The sequence below is a fragment of the Dromiciops gliroides genome, chromosome 2, assembly GCF_019393635.1.
Source record: "Dromiciops gliroides isolate mDroGli1 chromosome 2, mDroGli1.pri, whole genome shotgun sequence".
Lineage (NCBI taxonomy): Eukaryota > Metazoa > Chordata > Mammalia > Microbiotheria > Microbiotheriidae > Dromiciops > Dromiciops gliroides.
The window spans coordinates 440,845,778-440,859,085 of record NC_057862.1 but is presented as its reverse complement, the minus strand read 5'-3'; the positions used below and the strand labels follow the sequence as shown (position 1 = coordinate 440,859,085).

The following is a 13,308-nucleotide window of genomic DNA, read 5'->3' as shown; positions in this document are numbered from 1 at the left end:
TAAGCTAACATGGGATTTCATTAAGGCCAAAGCTAACAGTGGTCAAGTTTGCAGAGGCAGTGATTATATCCTATTATGCATTATTCTATTACATATTAGGAGAAGGAAAGCTATTTAGAGTCAATTGTAGTACAGAATACACCAGGAATGCCCTTCTTACCCCTGGGAGATTTATAGTGACAGTATGGGCCTGAACTGGATCCCTTATTGAGGAGACTCAGTGTGAGTTAAGGTCCCCCAGCAGCACAATGTTGCTCTGCCTGGAGACTCAGTATCCCCTTAATGTATGGATTCTTTTTTTTTTTACTTGTTTGACTATTCATTTGGTATCAAGTGATCAGTAATTTTCTGTGTTTTTCTAGGGCAGGCCTGGTCCCAAAGGATTACCTGGAGTAGCTGGGACTATTGGAGAGCCTGTAAGTCTCTTTTATTTCAGTAAAATAGTCACTGTCTTGATCTACATCTTGGTAGCAATGGCAGCCTATATAGAGATAGATAAGTTACTTGCATACCTTGTTCTTTTGGCTGGGCTGTGGGTTTTCTCTGAGTGAGACCTTTTCAAAATATCTTTAAATTTGAATGTAGGGGCAGCTAGGTAGTTCAATTCCGGCCTCAGACACTTAACACTTACTAGCTGTGTGACCCTGGGCAAGTCACTTAACCCCAATTGCCTCACCAAAAAAAAAAAATAATAATAATTTGAATGTATATTAGGCCTGTGTTGGACTTAGCCATTTTATGTATTTTGAGCTTAGAAGTCACAATGAAAATCTACAGGATCCAGAAATAATGTTCTGGGGACTTTCAGAGTGGTATTTCTTGAACATGGGGTGGGGGAAGATTAGGAGGGGAATGCTCATTTGAGTAATTCAGAGGAGGAAAGAGCCATGGAACTGGACTACCTCCTTCCTGGAATTGTGCCAATATCCTCAACTCCACCATTTTTTCTCTGTACTCTCCCTCTTGTTCTTTTTTTTTTTTCCTCTTCTCTTACCATGTTCTTCCATTGTTGCTACTCCAAATGTCTATGAAGCCTATGAAACCGCTCTGAGCCTATGAAGGCACATTCTTGACTATGTCTTCCTTTTGCTATGGGGTGGTAGGAGGCATGAGGAGAGTAAAATGAGGAAGACTGAGAATTCCTGGATGGAAATAAAAGCTTTGCTCTCATTATGTTCCCATCTGTTGGTAGAGACACTTGGATACATTCCTAATTTTCCCTTAAGGAGCTACATATCCTCAGATTTCAGGACCTTTAAGTCTGATTATAGATAAGTAGTGTTTACAGCTGTTTCATTCAATTCAGTGAGTTGTTAATTGAGGAAGGGAAAGGGCCGGGTGTGTGGTGCTGCTGCTTAGTTCTACCATAGAGGAAACAAAATAAGATGTGGTCCTTAACCTCAGGAAACTTATAGTCTATGTGAATAACTAGGATACACATGGAACACTAGAGGATAGAACATGATAAGGATCTGAAGCATGTAGTGTACAGATAAATCTGAGAAAGGGGAGGTCAGTGAAAGCAGGGGTAGTCAGGAAAGGCTTAGAAAGGTGCAGGTAGGAGGTAGATCTTGATCTGGGCTTTGAAGGATGGGTAAGATTTTGATAAGCAAAGACATAGGGCAGAAGTACACATATGTTAGAGTCTAGAACCCATTTTTCTTTAACAAATATTAGTCTTCTTTTTGGTACTTTAAAAAAACACATCACATCTCTTTCCAGATAATGAAAGGCAACATGGCATAATGGGTAGAGAGTCTCCACTGTGTGACACACTGGCTGTGTGGTCCTGGTCAAGTCACTTGACATTTCAATACTCTGAGTAAGCAACTCTCTAAGGCACTAAGTTGTAGAGAAGGTGCTGACCTACATTCATAAAGGGTATTTCCTCTCCTGAGAATTCTGTTTACCAATGAAATGACAGGTCCAGTATCTATCTTCATCTTTCTTTCCAAATATATATATATATATATATATACACACACACACACACACACACACACACACACATACATACACGCATATATCCCTCACTTCTCACCCAATGAGATCTCCCTTTCCCCAAAGATTTTAAAAGAAAAAAGAGCAGTTCAGCCAAATTCATTCACCATGGCTGACAACAAAAGAGACATCACCCACCACCACCACCCCTGCCAGCAGTGAATGAGAGGAAGGACAGCTATTTGTTTTTGTCTGCAGGGTATGCCTGGCAAAGATGGAAGAGATGGGATCCCTGGATATGATGGCGAGAAGGTCTGTAATCAACATCCATGTTTCTTCTTGAATCATTTCCACCTCATTCATATCTTCCCTGGGTTAGCTGCCCAGCAGCAGTCCTGAAATTTGACTTTAGTCCTGAGGGACAGTGACTAGCCCTGGGGAAAATCTAGGAAATAGCCAGATGTTGAATGTCCAACCTCATAAAGTGCCAGGTTGTGTCAGTGGCATGTGCTACATGGTGTGGTCAGGTAACTGTGGGTGACTGAAGACAGGTTGTGGAGTCTGAGCCTAGGAATGGTCAGAAAAGGAATTGGAGAAAGCAAGCCCTATGAAGCAGTACATTCAGCTCAGCCAGTATTTGTTGGCATTTCCTGAGGACTCCTCTGTGGGGGAGATAGGCTAAGGTAGAAAATCCATTCCCTGTCCTCAGGGGACTCATAATCCATTTGGGAAATTGGGACTCACACCTTTGAAAAGATAAGACAGGACAAGATAAACTTCAGTTCTATTACTTGCTTGTAGTTATGAGCCATTCCATAGTCTGAGCTTTGTCAATTCCTTTCCCTCTTCACCTACCTCTATATTCTCTCTACTAATTGCTCTGTTTTCATAGGGTGAGGCAGCTCGATTTGGTGCTCCTGGGGAGAAGGGTCCCAATGGACTCCCTGTGAGTATACATGAGTATTCCACAGCTCTTCAGGCATTGGAGGGGGGTTAGAAGAAGGGCTTGAGAGTGTCTATGTTAATGATCATCCCAGGGATCTTCAGCAAAGTAAGTGGGATGGCCAGGAGTCATTGAGAAGAGCTCCTTAGATTTATAGGGTCTCTTTTGTGGGAAACCAAGATGGTGGACAAGACTCTGGATAAGATATCCAGAGTTTTGTCATGCTACTAGTAGCAGGGACTCAGAATGTGTGTATACATACATATGGGGGGCGAGGTGTGAGCCCTGTGTACACCTGTCTTCCTCCCTGGTCGATTTCCTATATCTGGCATGAGTGTATGTGTGTGTGTGTGTGTGTGTGCGTGGGAGGGTATTTATAGGAGAAATTGCCAACTGTTTAATGACCAGTATTTCTCTGAGATATGTGCCAGGCACTGTGCTAAGCTAACAAGGCACAGGGAAGAATTTGAAGTTTAGGGGTTTTTGCTTTAAAGTCCCATAAACAGTTGGTCATTTGAGCAGCTACTCTGTGCTCACTCACCATGGGGAAAACAGAGTCCTTGTCCTCAAGGATCCTATAGTTTAGTTGAAGAGACAAAATGTATGCATATGAAGTAGAATATCAGAAGCATGTGTGAGATATATGTGGGCTCAGAGTGGTGTGTGCTCCCACTTACTCTCTGACCGTCTGGCATTCCTTTCTGTCTGTCCAGGGACTGCCTGGACGAGCAGGAGCCAAAGGCGAGAAGGGAGAGCCGGTAAGTAGTTTATTTCTTCCACAGTCATGGCTTCAGTGGGAAGACTGTATCACCAGGTAACTTGGTCTGACCAAAGCTTACAGTTGTCAGGCATAAAGGAAGTTTGTCTCCAAATTCTGTTTTGTGATGGATGTCTTTCCTACCACCCAAGAACAGTGTGGCATAGGGTTGTTGACCCCATACTGTGGGGACCAAAAGGTCCCAGAAACCCTTTTAACAGCTCCAAGAGGTCAAAACTATTTTCATAATAATTACAAGATGTTATTTGCCTATGAAAATGTTCCATACGTTTCCAAGTCTATATCTGTGTAAGACTACATTTTCTTTGTATATTTCAAAACAATATCACAACAGACTGAATGCAGAAGCAGATATGAGATATGAAAATTCATTTGTCTTCTATTAAGCCAGACATCAAAGATATTTGTAAAAGTATATAAAACAGTCCTAATCTTCTCACTATGTTTTTTTTTTGTTTTGGAAAATAGTTATTTTTCATTTAAAATGTAATGAGTTTATTATTATCTTAAATACATTAATACATGTTTTTAAAATATATCCATTTTAATTTCTAATAGGGTAAATATCAATAGACATAACCCACATAACCAAAAACTCTTTAGGGACCTCAATAATTTTTAGGAACAATAAAGTGATCCTCAAAAAAATGTTAAGAACACAAAGTGGGGGGCAGCTAGGTGGCACAGTGGATAAAACACTGGCCCTGGATTCAGGAGAACCTGAGTTCAAATCCAGCCTTAGACACTTGATACTTACTAGCTGTGTGACCCTGGCCAAGTCACTTAACTACAATTGCCTCACTAAAAAAAAAAAAGATATTCCTTATTTATGCAATACATAATTTCCATATGTGGTTTATTGCACACTTTAATTTTAAGTTAGCATTCTAAATTCTATGATAAATCATAACATGTAAAAAGTAAAAGAATATAAAGCAACCCTGAGACCAAAAAGGTTGAGGACCACTGGCATAGGAGAAAGATTCCTGGCTTCAGAGTCAAGAAGTCTCTTCTGCAGTCCCAAGTTCACCACCCACAAGCTAAGTAAACTTAGCTCTACTTCCCCAACCTGAAGCACAGCTTCCTCATTTGCAAAATGATGGATTTAGAGGAGATGATCGCTAGGTGGTATGGTGAATAGAGCACTGGTCGGATTTAAACTCAGATACTTACTAGCTATGTGACCCTGGCTAAGTCACAACCTTTGTTTACCTCAGTCCCTTCATCTGTAAAATGGGGATGATAATAGCACCTACCTCTCAGGGTTGTTGTAAGGATACAATCTGTGTAAAGTATTTGCAAATCTTAAAGTAATTTATAAATGCTAGCTATTATTGGCTAAAGTCCCTTCCAGCTTTGGAATGATTTAACGATTCTCGTTGGTTGAACTCCATTAGACAAAGATTTGGGAGGGCATCTCTCTAGGTGGAGAAAGGAATCAGTACACTATTGCTAAAAGTTCTTTCCTCTTTACAGGGCAAACAAGGAGAATTAGGTGAAGCTGGCCCTTCAGGAGAACCTGGTATGCCGGTAAGTATATATATAGGCTATTTCTCTCTCTTCCAGAACTTTTTAAGGTTATTTATTTATTTATTTTTTTGTTTGTTTGTGGGGCAATGGGGGTTAAGTGATTTGCCCAGGGTCACACAGCCAGTAAGTGTGAGATGTCTGAGGCCGGATTTGAACTCATGTACTCCTGAAATCCAGGGCCGGTGCTTTATCCACTGCGCCACCTAGCTGCCCCCAAGGTAATTTATTTTTAGGTAGCTGGGTAGTATAGTAGATAGAACATTGGACTTAGAGTCAGGAAGACTTGAATTCAAACCCTGCCTCTGACACTTACTAGCTAGGTGGCCCGGGACTAGTCACAACCTCTCGGCCTCAGTTTCCATACCAGTAAAATGGGAACAATGATAGCACCCATTTCCCCAAGATTGTTGTAAGGATAAAGTAATATTTGTAAAATGCTTTGCCAACCTTAAGCACTATGTAAATGTTAGCTATTATTTGATTATTCTTCCAATTCCTTTTCATGCACTTCTCTGGCTGACTCAGCCAACCTGGGACTGTCCCATTGACAGGACGTAATGAGAATAGCTGGTTTGCCTCTCTACTTCATTTTGGCGAGATACATGGATGAAGGAGATGGCAGGGAATGGGAAATGGAAGCAAGGAATTTTGATATTCTTGAAGCTATGTAATTTCCATGTTGCTAACTACCCCTCTGATCTTCTTCTTTATGTGTATTTATAGGGAGATGTTGGAGTTCCTGGGGAGAGAGGAGAAACTGGACACAGGGGATCATCAGTAAGTAAAAAGTGATTCAGGTTTTTTTTGTTTGTTTGTTTGTTTTAATTTTTTTTTTTGGCGGGGCAATTGGGGTTAAGTGACTTGCCCAGGGTCACACAGCTACTAAGTGTTAAGTGTCTGAGGCCGGATTTGAACTCAGGTACTCCTGAATCCAAGGCCGGTGCTCTATCCACTGCGCCACCTAGCTGCCCCAAGTGATTCAGTTTTAATCTTCACAAATATAAGCCAAATCAAGTTGCATTGAGTGGGATGGATAAATCATGGCACCACCACAAAGATGCTTTCCCCACCATACTGAAGGCATCTAGGCTTTTCAGCTTGGACCCTAGATAGCTTTTTCCACATTCCATGTTGGGAACATAGAAACTGAAAAGACTAGGAAATACCACTGTGGGGACCAATTTTTAATTGGGGAGTGTTAGCTAAGCGGCTCGCCACAATATTGGGCTAAGGAAGGAGACCGGCAGCCTCCCTCAAAACAGAACAGGATTTATTTTAACAAGAACTAACTTAAAAAAAAAACACAAACAAGATCAGTAGGATAAAGGGAAAGGAAACAAAAAAGGGAAAGGGAAATTATACAACCTGAAAAAAACCACTTCCCAGGAATCAGCTGAGAATACACAGCAGAGCTCCTGTCGCCTTCCAGCTTCCAGCCAGAATGCCAGAAAAAAAAAAAACACCTCCCTTCTCCCAGCACCCCCACACAGTCCCCAGCCAATTAACTGGCCACTCTCACAGTCACACGATTGCCCTCACTAGGCTTCCAATCATTATAATTTTGCCAGGCCCATGTAGGCGTCAGCGAATGGTGATGACTTGAGGTGCCAGCACCATGGCAATGGCTACAACCAGTGGGTGGAGCACCTTGTGGTTTGCAGAGCCCCAAGTCAGTGCACGCCAAGGTTTTTCTTTCAAATTCTAGCCAAAAAATGGGGTCATAAAATCCTTAAATAACAATTAATTCTTTACACCACAGAGGAAAACAGACTGTTTTCTTCCCTCATCTCCGCTCTCAATGGCTATGGATGAACCTCCTTTTGACCTTTGTGTTAGGGGAAAGAGATGTCATTGTCTTAAAGTCATGGATTCCCACATTATCCTACATTCTGATCCCAGGAAACCAGTGCCATTTAAGAAGTTGTCTTGTCTTATTTCAGTTAAACACCAAGGGGAAAGGTCTTAACTTGGTGACTATTTCTTCTGGGTCAACCTACAACCTTCAGTAGGGAGTCCAACATTCTAGCTCTGACAGGGGTGGTTTGGGAAAGCTAAGCTTGTCTTGTCTTTCATAATTTCAAAGGCCCAAAAGATCCCAATTACCCTCATTTTCCACTCAGTAGCCCTGTATTTCTTTCATTTCCTTTTTTGTCAAAAGTCCTTCCTGAATTCATTGTATTTACAGTTTGTACATGCTCTTGGGGAACAAACAAAATCAGTCTTATCTATTTGATCCCATCTATGTCAAGTAGAAGATGGCCTTTAAAATAACTTCTACCCTTTGACCCAGCAATACCACTTTTGGGTCTTTTTCCCAAAAAGATCATTAAAAAAGGGAAAAGGACCCACATATACAAAAATATTTATAGCTGCTCTTTTTGGGGTAGCAAGGAATTGGAAATTGAGGGGTTGCCCATCAATTGGGGAATGGCTGAACAAGTTGTGGTATATGAATGTAATGGAATTCTATTGTGCTATAAGAAACGATGAGCAGGAAGAGTTCAGAGAAACTTGGAAGGACTTGCATGAACTGATAATGAGTGAGATGAGCAGAACCAGAAGAACATTATACACAGTATCATCAACATTATGTGTTGATCTACTGTGATAGACCGGATTCTTCTCACCAATACAATGGTACAAGAAAGTCCCAAAGAACACATGATGGAAAAGGCTCTCCAAACCCAGAAAAAAAGCCTGTGGAATATGTATGCTGATTGAACCATACTATTTCTTTTGGTTTTGGTGCTGTTGTTTTTTTGAGGTTTTTCCTTTTTGCTCTTATTCTTCTCTTATAACATGACAAATGCAGAAATATTTTCAATGTTATCACATATATATACAGATATACATATATATATATATATATATATATATATATATATATATATATATATATATATATATATATATAAAACCTATATCAGATTACCTGCTGTGTAGGGGAGGTGAGGAGGGAGGGGAGGGAGGGAGAAAAATTGGAAATCTTATAAAAACAAATGCTAAAAACTATCTGTACATGTAACTGGAAAATAATAAAATACTTGTATAAAAACACACAAAAAGAAAATAAAATGAAAAATAAAATAACTTCCAAAGTGGGGGCAACTAGGTGGCACAGTGGAAGCATCAGCCCTGGATTCAGGAGGACCTGAGTTCAAATCTGACCTCAGATACTTGACACTTACTAGCTGTGTGACCCTGACCAAGTCACTTAACCCTCATTGCCCCACAAAATAAATAAAATAAAATAAAATAATTTCCAAGTTCTAAGAAGGGTCCCTACATCTGCCGATTCACACAGGGATTTGATGAGCAGGTCTACATTCTTCCTTTTTAACTATAGACCCCAACCTCAGTTTCTCTCAGCCTTTGTCTTTGCAGATTGAAGAAATCACATCTTTCAACCTGTCATTTATTTCACCCTTCTATGGTCCTCCAGCTACTTGATATTCTGGGGACTGAAGGTTATGGGCTATTACCTTAGAGAACCATTATGAGGAATCTAGACAAATTAGGAGTGAAGCAACCTCTTCCTCCATTATGCAATGGTCTTTTGCTATGTCCCTTTGACTTCATGAGAAAGAGACCCACCTCTTTCCAAATAAGTTCTTTATTTGCAGTCTTCTCAATGGCTGCTTCTGAACTTCTTTTCTTAATGATGTTTATTTCTTGCTTGTGTCTTTCAGGGGGCACTTGGCCTGCAGGGCCCACCAGGTCCTCCTGGAGTCAGAGGCTTTCAGGTCAGTAAAGTCATTAGGTCAGCAAGGGATGGGGTAGGGAATTTGCTTCTAATCACTGGGAATGATATTTAGGAAGGACTTTTCATTACTATGTGGGGAAAAGAAGGGGTCAGGTGTCAAGGGAAGAGGGCAGAAATGTATAGGAGACTCCTTCCTGATGGCTCTTTCCTAGTATGTGGATGAATGAGCAGTGGCTAGAGCCTTGGGCCATACCTGGCTAGAGTCTGATGTAGCATTAAGGGAGGGTAGGAGCCAATGGATCAGGCTAATTGGTTTGGTAACCAAAATCAACTCCTCATATCATACAGGTATCTTTTCCCTGACCAATCTATATAGTGACCCTAGTCACCTGGCATTGGGTGTTCTTGAAATGCAGATTGATTTTGGCTAGCTAAACGGATAGGCAAAATATTTATTAAACACTTACTATGTGCAAGGCACAGTGCTAAGCTTTGGGGGTATATAAGCAAATAAAATAGTCCTTCTCCTGATAGAGCTTATATTCTAATGGGAGAAGACAGGGAAGCTAGAAAGGGGTAGGAGTAAGGAAAGGGGTATGCACACAGTGGCACTAATTGGAAGTAGTTGAGAAGTTAGTCTCTATCCAGCAAACTTCAAGCTCACCTTTCAGAGGCCAGAGTGATTCCAGGGGATGAGTCCAACTTTCCAGTGGGTAGGAGGTAGGGATGATGACTGGAGGGCAGGTTTGGAGATGACCAGGAAGTGAGGTAATGGCCTGATCCCACCAAGATAAAGTAAAAGCCTACTCACCAGAACCCAGGGTCATTCCAGCAGCTGAGAAACGTAATTGGGAAACCAAGGGAATAGTACTTAATATAATGTCCAAGTAGAAATGATTTTTTTGTTCTGCTTTTCCTGATTATTCACTATTATGGATTATAAAATCTTATGGATTAAATGTGCTATTCACAAGAACACTGTCATCTACAATTGGTCCTTCATATTTGTACTTGGAGAACTGTCACATTCTTTGTCTCTTCCCCAACATTCCAATATTTCTGTGTATAATCAAAAATTGCCAGTGTAGTAAGGCAAACAGGGCAGGTGAGAAGGGCAAAGGAATTCAGTTTTATCGTGGGCTTGATGGACAGTAGCTTCTAATTAAAACTTTAAAAATTATCATACATGGTATGATAACAACCTGTCCTATGCTCAACACAGGGCTGAAAAGATGAAAAATGACATTATGCTTGTCCTCAGAAGTTTGCAGTCGAGTGAGAGTGGAGAAACACCAGATCCAGAAGCATTAAGAGATGAAATTTTCTTCCCTGAAGGATATAACTTTGTTACCCATAAAATGCCACAAAAAAGAGTTGGATTGTTGGTCAACCCTCCCCTCCCTGTGTTTTCTTGTCCCTATGTTAATTACTTCTCGAATTATGGATCTGAACATAGAGAATGAGTTCTAACCAAGGAAGAACTTTTGTTATCTTGGTAATTTTTCAGAAACTTCAATAACCAAATTCCCCTTGCTGTATTGTCTGCAGGGTCGGAAGGGCAGCATTGGAGATCCTGGCTTACCCGGCCCCCAGGGCCTTAGAGGTGGTGTTGGAGACAAGGTAGGTGAAATAATCTGCTAGGATAAGAGGGGCAATGAATGGCCTATTGTGATTTTTACTGAGATGGATGAATTGGTTCCTCTGAGCTATCTTCTTTGAGAAGTTTATGGACACTGGAAAGTGAATTCTTTGCCTCATATCTATATTTAACATGTTATATATAATCAGTTGTTATAGAAATAAATGTTAGAGGTAGAAAGGGCATCTCTGTCAAGAGATAGGCAGTATGTTTCATCATAATTCCCCTAGAGTTGTAGTTGTCATTTCATTGATCAGAGTTCTTAAATCTTTCAACAGCAAGATTTTTTTAAAACCACAACTTTATATTGATATCTTTTGTTCACTATATTTCTCAATATATCCACTCTCCCTCCCAGAGACCCATCCTTCATAAAAAAGAATTTAAAAAGATGAAAAAAGTAGCACAATTTAACAACGTATCCAAAAAAACCCAAATCTGACATAATGTGAGGTATCCTCTGCCTCCACAGAGAAGGCCAGGAGATAGCTTCTCATATCTCTTCTTTGGGAGCAACTTTGTCATTCTAATTTCACAGAATTTGGCTTCAACAGTTTGGTTGTTTTCTTTCTATCCCACTGGTTTAATCATGTATCTATTGCTTACTTCGTTTTGTCTCAGTTCCTATGTTTTGCTATGCTTCTCTATAGCCACACATACATTTTTTTTTCTTTCTTTGCAGGTCTATTCTATTAAGTTTGTGTACAACAGCTTTTTTAGCCATTCCTGAATCACTGGGCATCTTCCATTTCTTTGCATTCACAAAAATTATTCTTAGCAGCTAGAACTGGAAACAAAGTGAATTCTCACTGATTGGGAAATACCTTAACAAATTATGTGATGTAATATAATGGATTATTATTGTAACACAAAAAATGATGAATTTGAGTAATCCCACAAGCGTCTCAGAATGATTCAGACATGTCAATTTCCCCTTCCCCCACTGAATAAAACCCCTATTTCTCTTAAAAGAATATCTTATTGGGACATGGTGGACCCACTCTGAACATAGACACACCTATTTCCCAGTACATCACGGCAGACAAGTAGGATGATGGAGGGAAGTTCATGTTTCAGACCTCAATTCATCCTTGAAGGTAGAAGTTCAGTTCGGTATAAATCAGTGCCTTGTGGAGTTAAGACAGTGGGCCCTTTGTTAACATAAAAACTAGACATTCCAGAGGTTGGGAAAAATTACCCAAAAGCTCTAGGGGCCCCAAAGATGACAGAGAAGCCTAGAGAGGCAGGATGGTTGCTAAACTTAGGAATATATCAATAACTGCTTTCATTCAAGAAGGCATAGCAATATGAGCCAGGTTCTCATGGTAGATTTAAAGGAAAATACATAATTATTCAATTTCATGCTAATGATCATTATACACAATTTATGTCTTTACTTTTTATTGACAGGGAAAAATATGAACATGTTTGGTCTTTGTATTAAAAAGGGAAGGGGAAAGAATCATCCCCAATAACTCAAATATTTTCTTAAATCTTATTGTAATTCCCTGTGAACACATTCAGCAGCAAGGTCTCAGGGTTCTGTGGTCTGAGGCTACCTCACTGACTGTGAGTTTGGCTCCTGGCTCAGAGACCATGCCCTTAGCACATTAGGAACTGGTGTCATTCCTCAGCTTAGCTGCTTTTTCTCCCCCTCCACAGGGCCCAGGAGGAGCTGTAGGTCCCAAAGGAAACCAGGTGAGTAGAGGAACTGACTTCCTTGTTTGTCTTCACTCAGGAGTCAGTGTGGGAGAGAGTGTTTTGGGTTTATATTTCAGATTAGATACAGTTCCTATTGATGTGATGGGAAAAAATTTAACCCCCAAAAAACAGAAAAAAGAGGCTTCACTTTTTTTTTTTTCAGTTTGTGCCACACAGGCTTCTCCATGAAGAACAGAAGATTTCTTCTTGCTCACTGACTCTGAGCTGGTTTAGAATTCATATTTTTCTCTTCAGGTGACACCCCACTCCTTCCAACCCCTAGATGTACCATAGCCATCTCTCTTGGAATGAGTACAGCAAATGTCACCTACATGGCTTATTGAATTTGCCTCTAAACCTCACTGCCTATGAAAAGAGTGTACTGTGGTTGGAACATTAAACTATTGCATGACACCCTCATGGTGGCAAACATTTGAACTGGCATGGCCATGTTAAGGCTCGGACTTTTCCAAAACAGGCTCCCAACTTTCTGTTTGATACCTGGATCACAGGAATGGCTGTTATGGTTTTGGGGTGCATTTTTGGAGGCCCTAAAACAATCTTAAAGAGGGGTATTGCTGCTTACTATCTTAGTGAAAATATAAAGGGAGTGGTGCAGTTCCTAGTCTTTTCTCTAACTGTAGAAGGCTCATTTTTTTCATCAGAGCCTATCTGCTCTCCACTGGTGCAAGTTAGGCACTATGTACTTAGGGTTCCTGTAGTTACAATTTAGTGGCAGACGCCCTCTCATGGTATGGAGAGGAAACTTTCATTAATCCAATAAGGGAGCTGTTCTTTGTGTGAAAAATCCACTGTTGATAGGATAGTGAGTCTCCCCCAGTGGAGAAGGACTTATTCAGTCATTCTTTCATCCAAATTTAAATTGCAGCGCTGGCTTCATGATCACTGGGTTTTAATTACTGAGCAAACCTACAACATTCTGCTGATTCTATGATACAGCCCTTGTGGAATTGCTCCAGACCATACTTCGTTAGGAAGGAAGTCCTTACTCAGTATAATCACCGGACTGGTTTTCAACTAGATGACTACCCTTCCAAACATGTCACCATTTT

The 13,308-nt window shown here is 40.4% G+C and overlaps 1 protein-coding gene across 1 annotated transcript in view; it reads left to right on the top strand.

The window, feature by feature from the left end:
• The window catches only part of COL9A3 (collagen type IX alpha 3 chain), a 63,160-nt gene that overhangs the window by 30,578 nt on the left and 19,274 nt on the right, over positions 1-13,308 (top strand). Inside the window, exons 17-25 of the mRNA XM_043986931.1 lie at positions 363-416; positions 2,200-2,253; positions 2,834-2,887; positions 3,598-3,642; positions 5,139-5,192; positions 5,916-5,969; positions 8,882-8,935; positions 10,444-10,515; positions 12,197-12,232. Coding sequence (XP_043842866.1) covers positions 363-416; positions 2,200-2,253; positions 2,834-2,887; positions 3,598-3,642; positions 5,139-5,192; positions 5,916-5,969; positions 8,882-8,935; positions 10,444-10,515; positions 12,197-12,232 — 477 coding nt within the window. The remainder of the gene's footprint in view (positions 1-362; positions 417-2,199; positions 2,254-2,833; positions 2,888-3,597; positions 3,643-5,138; positions 5,193-5,915; positions 5,970-8,881; positions 8,936-10,443; positions 10,516-12,196; positions 12,233-13,308) is intronic.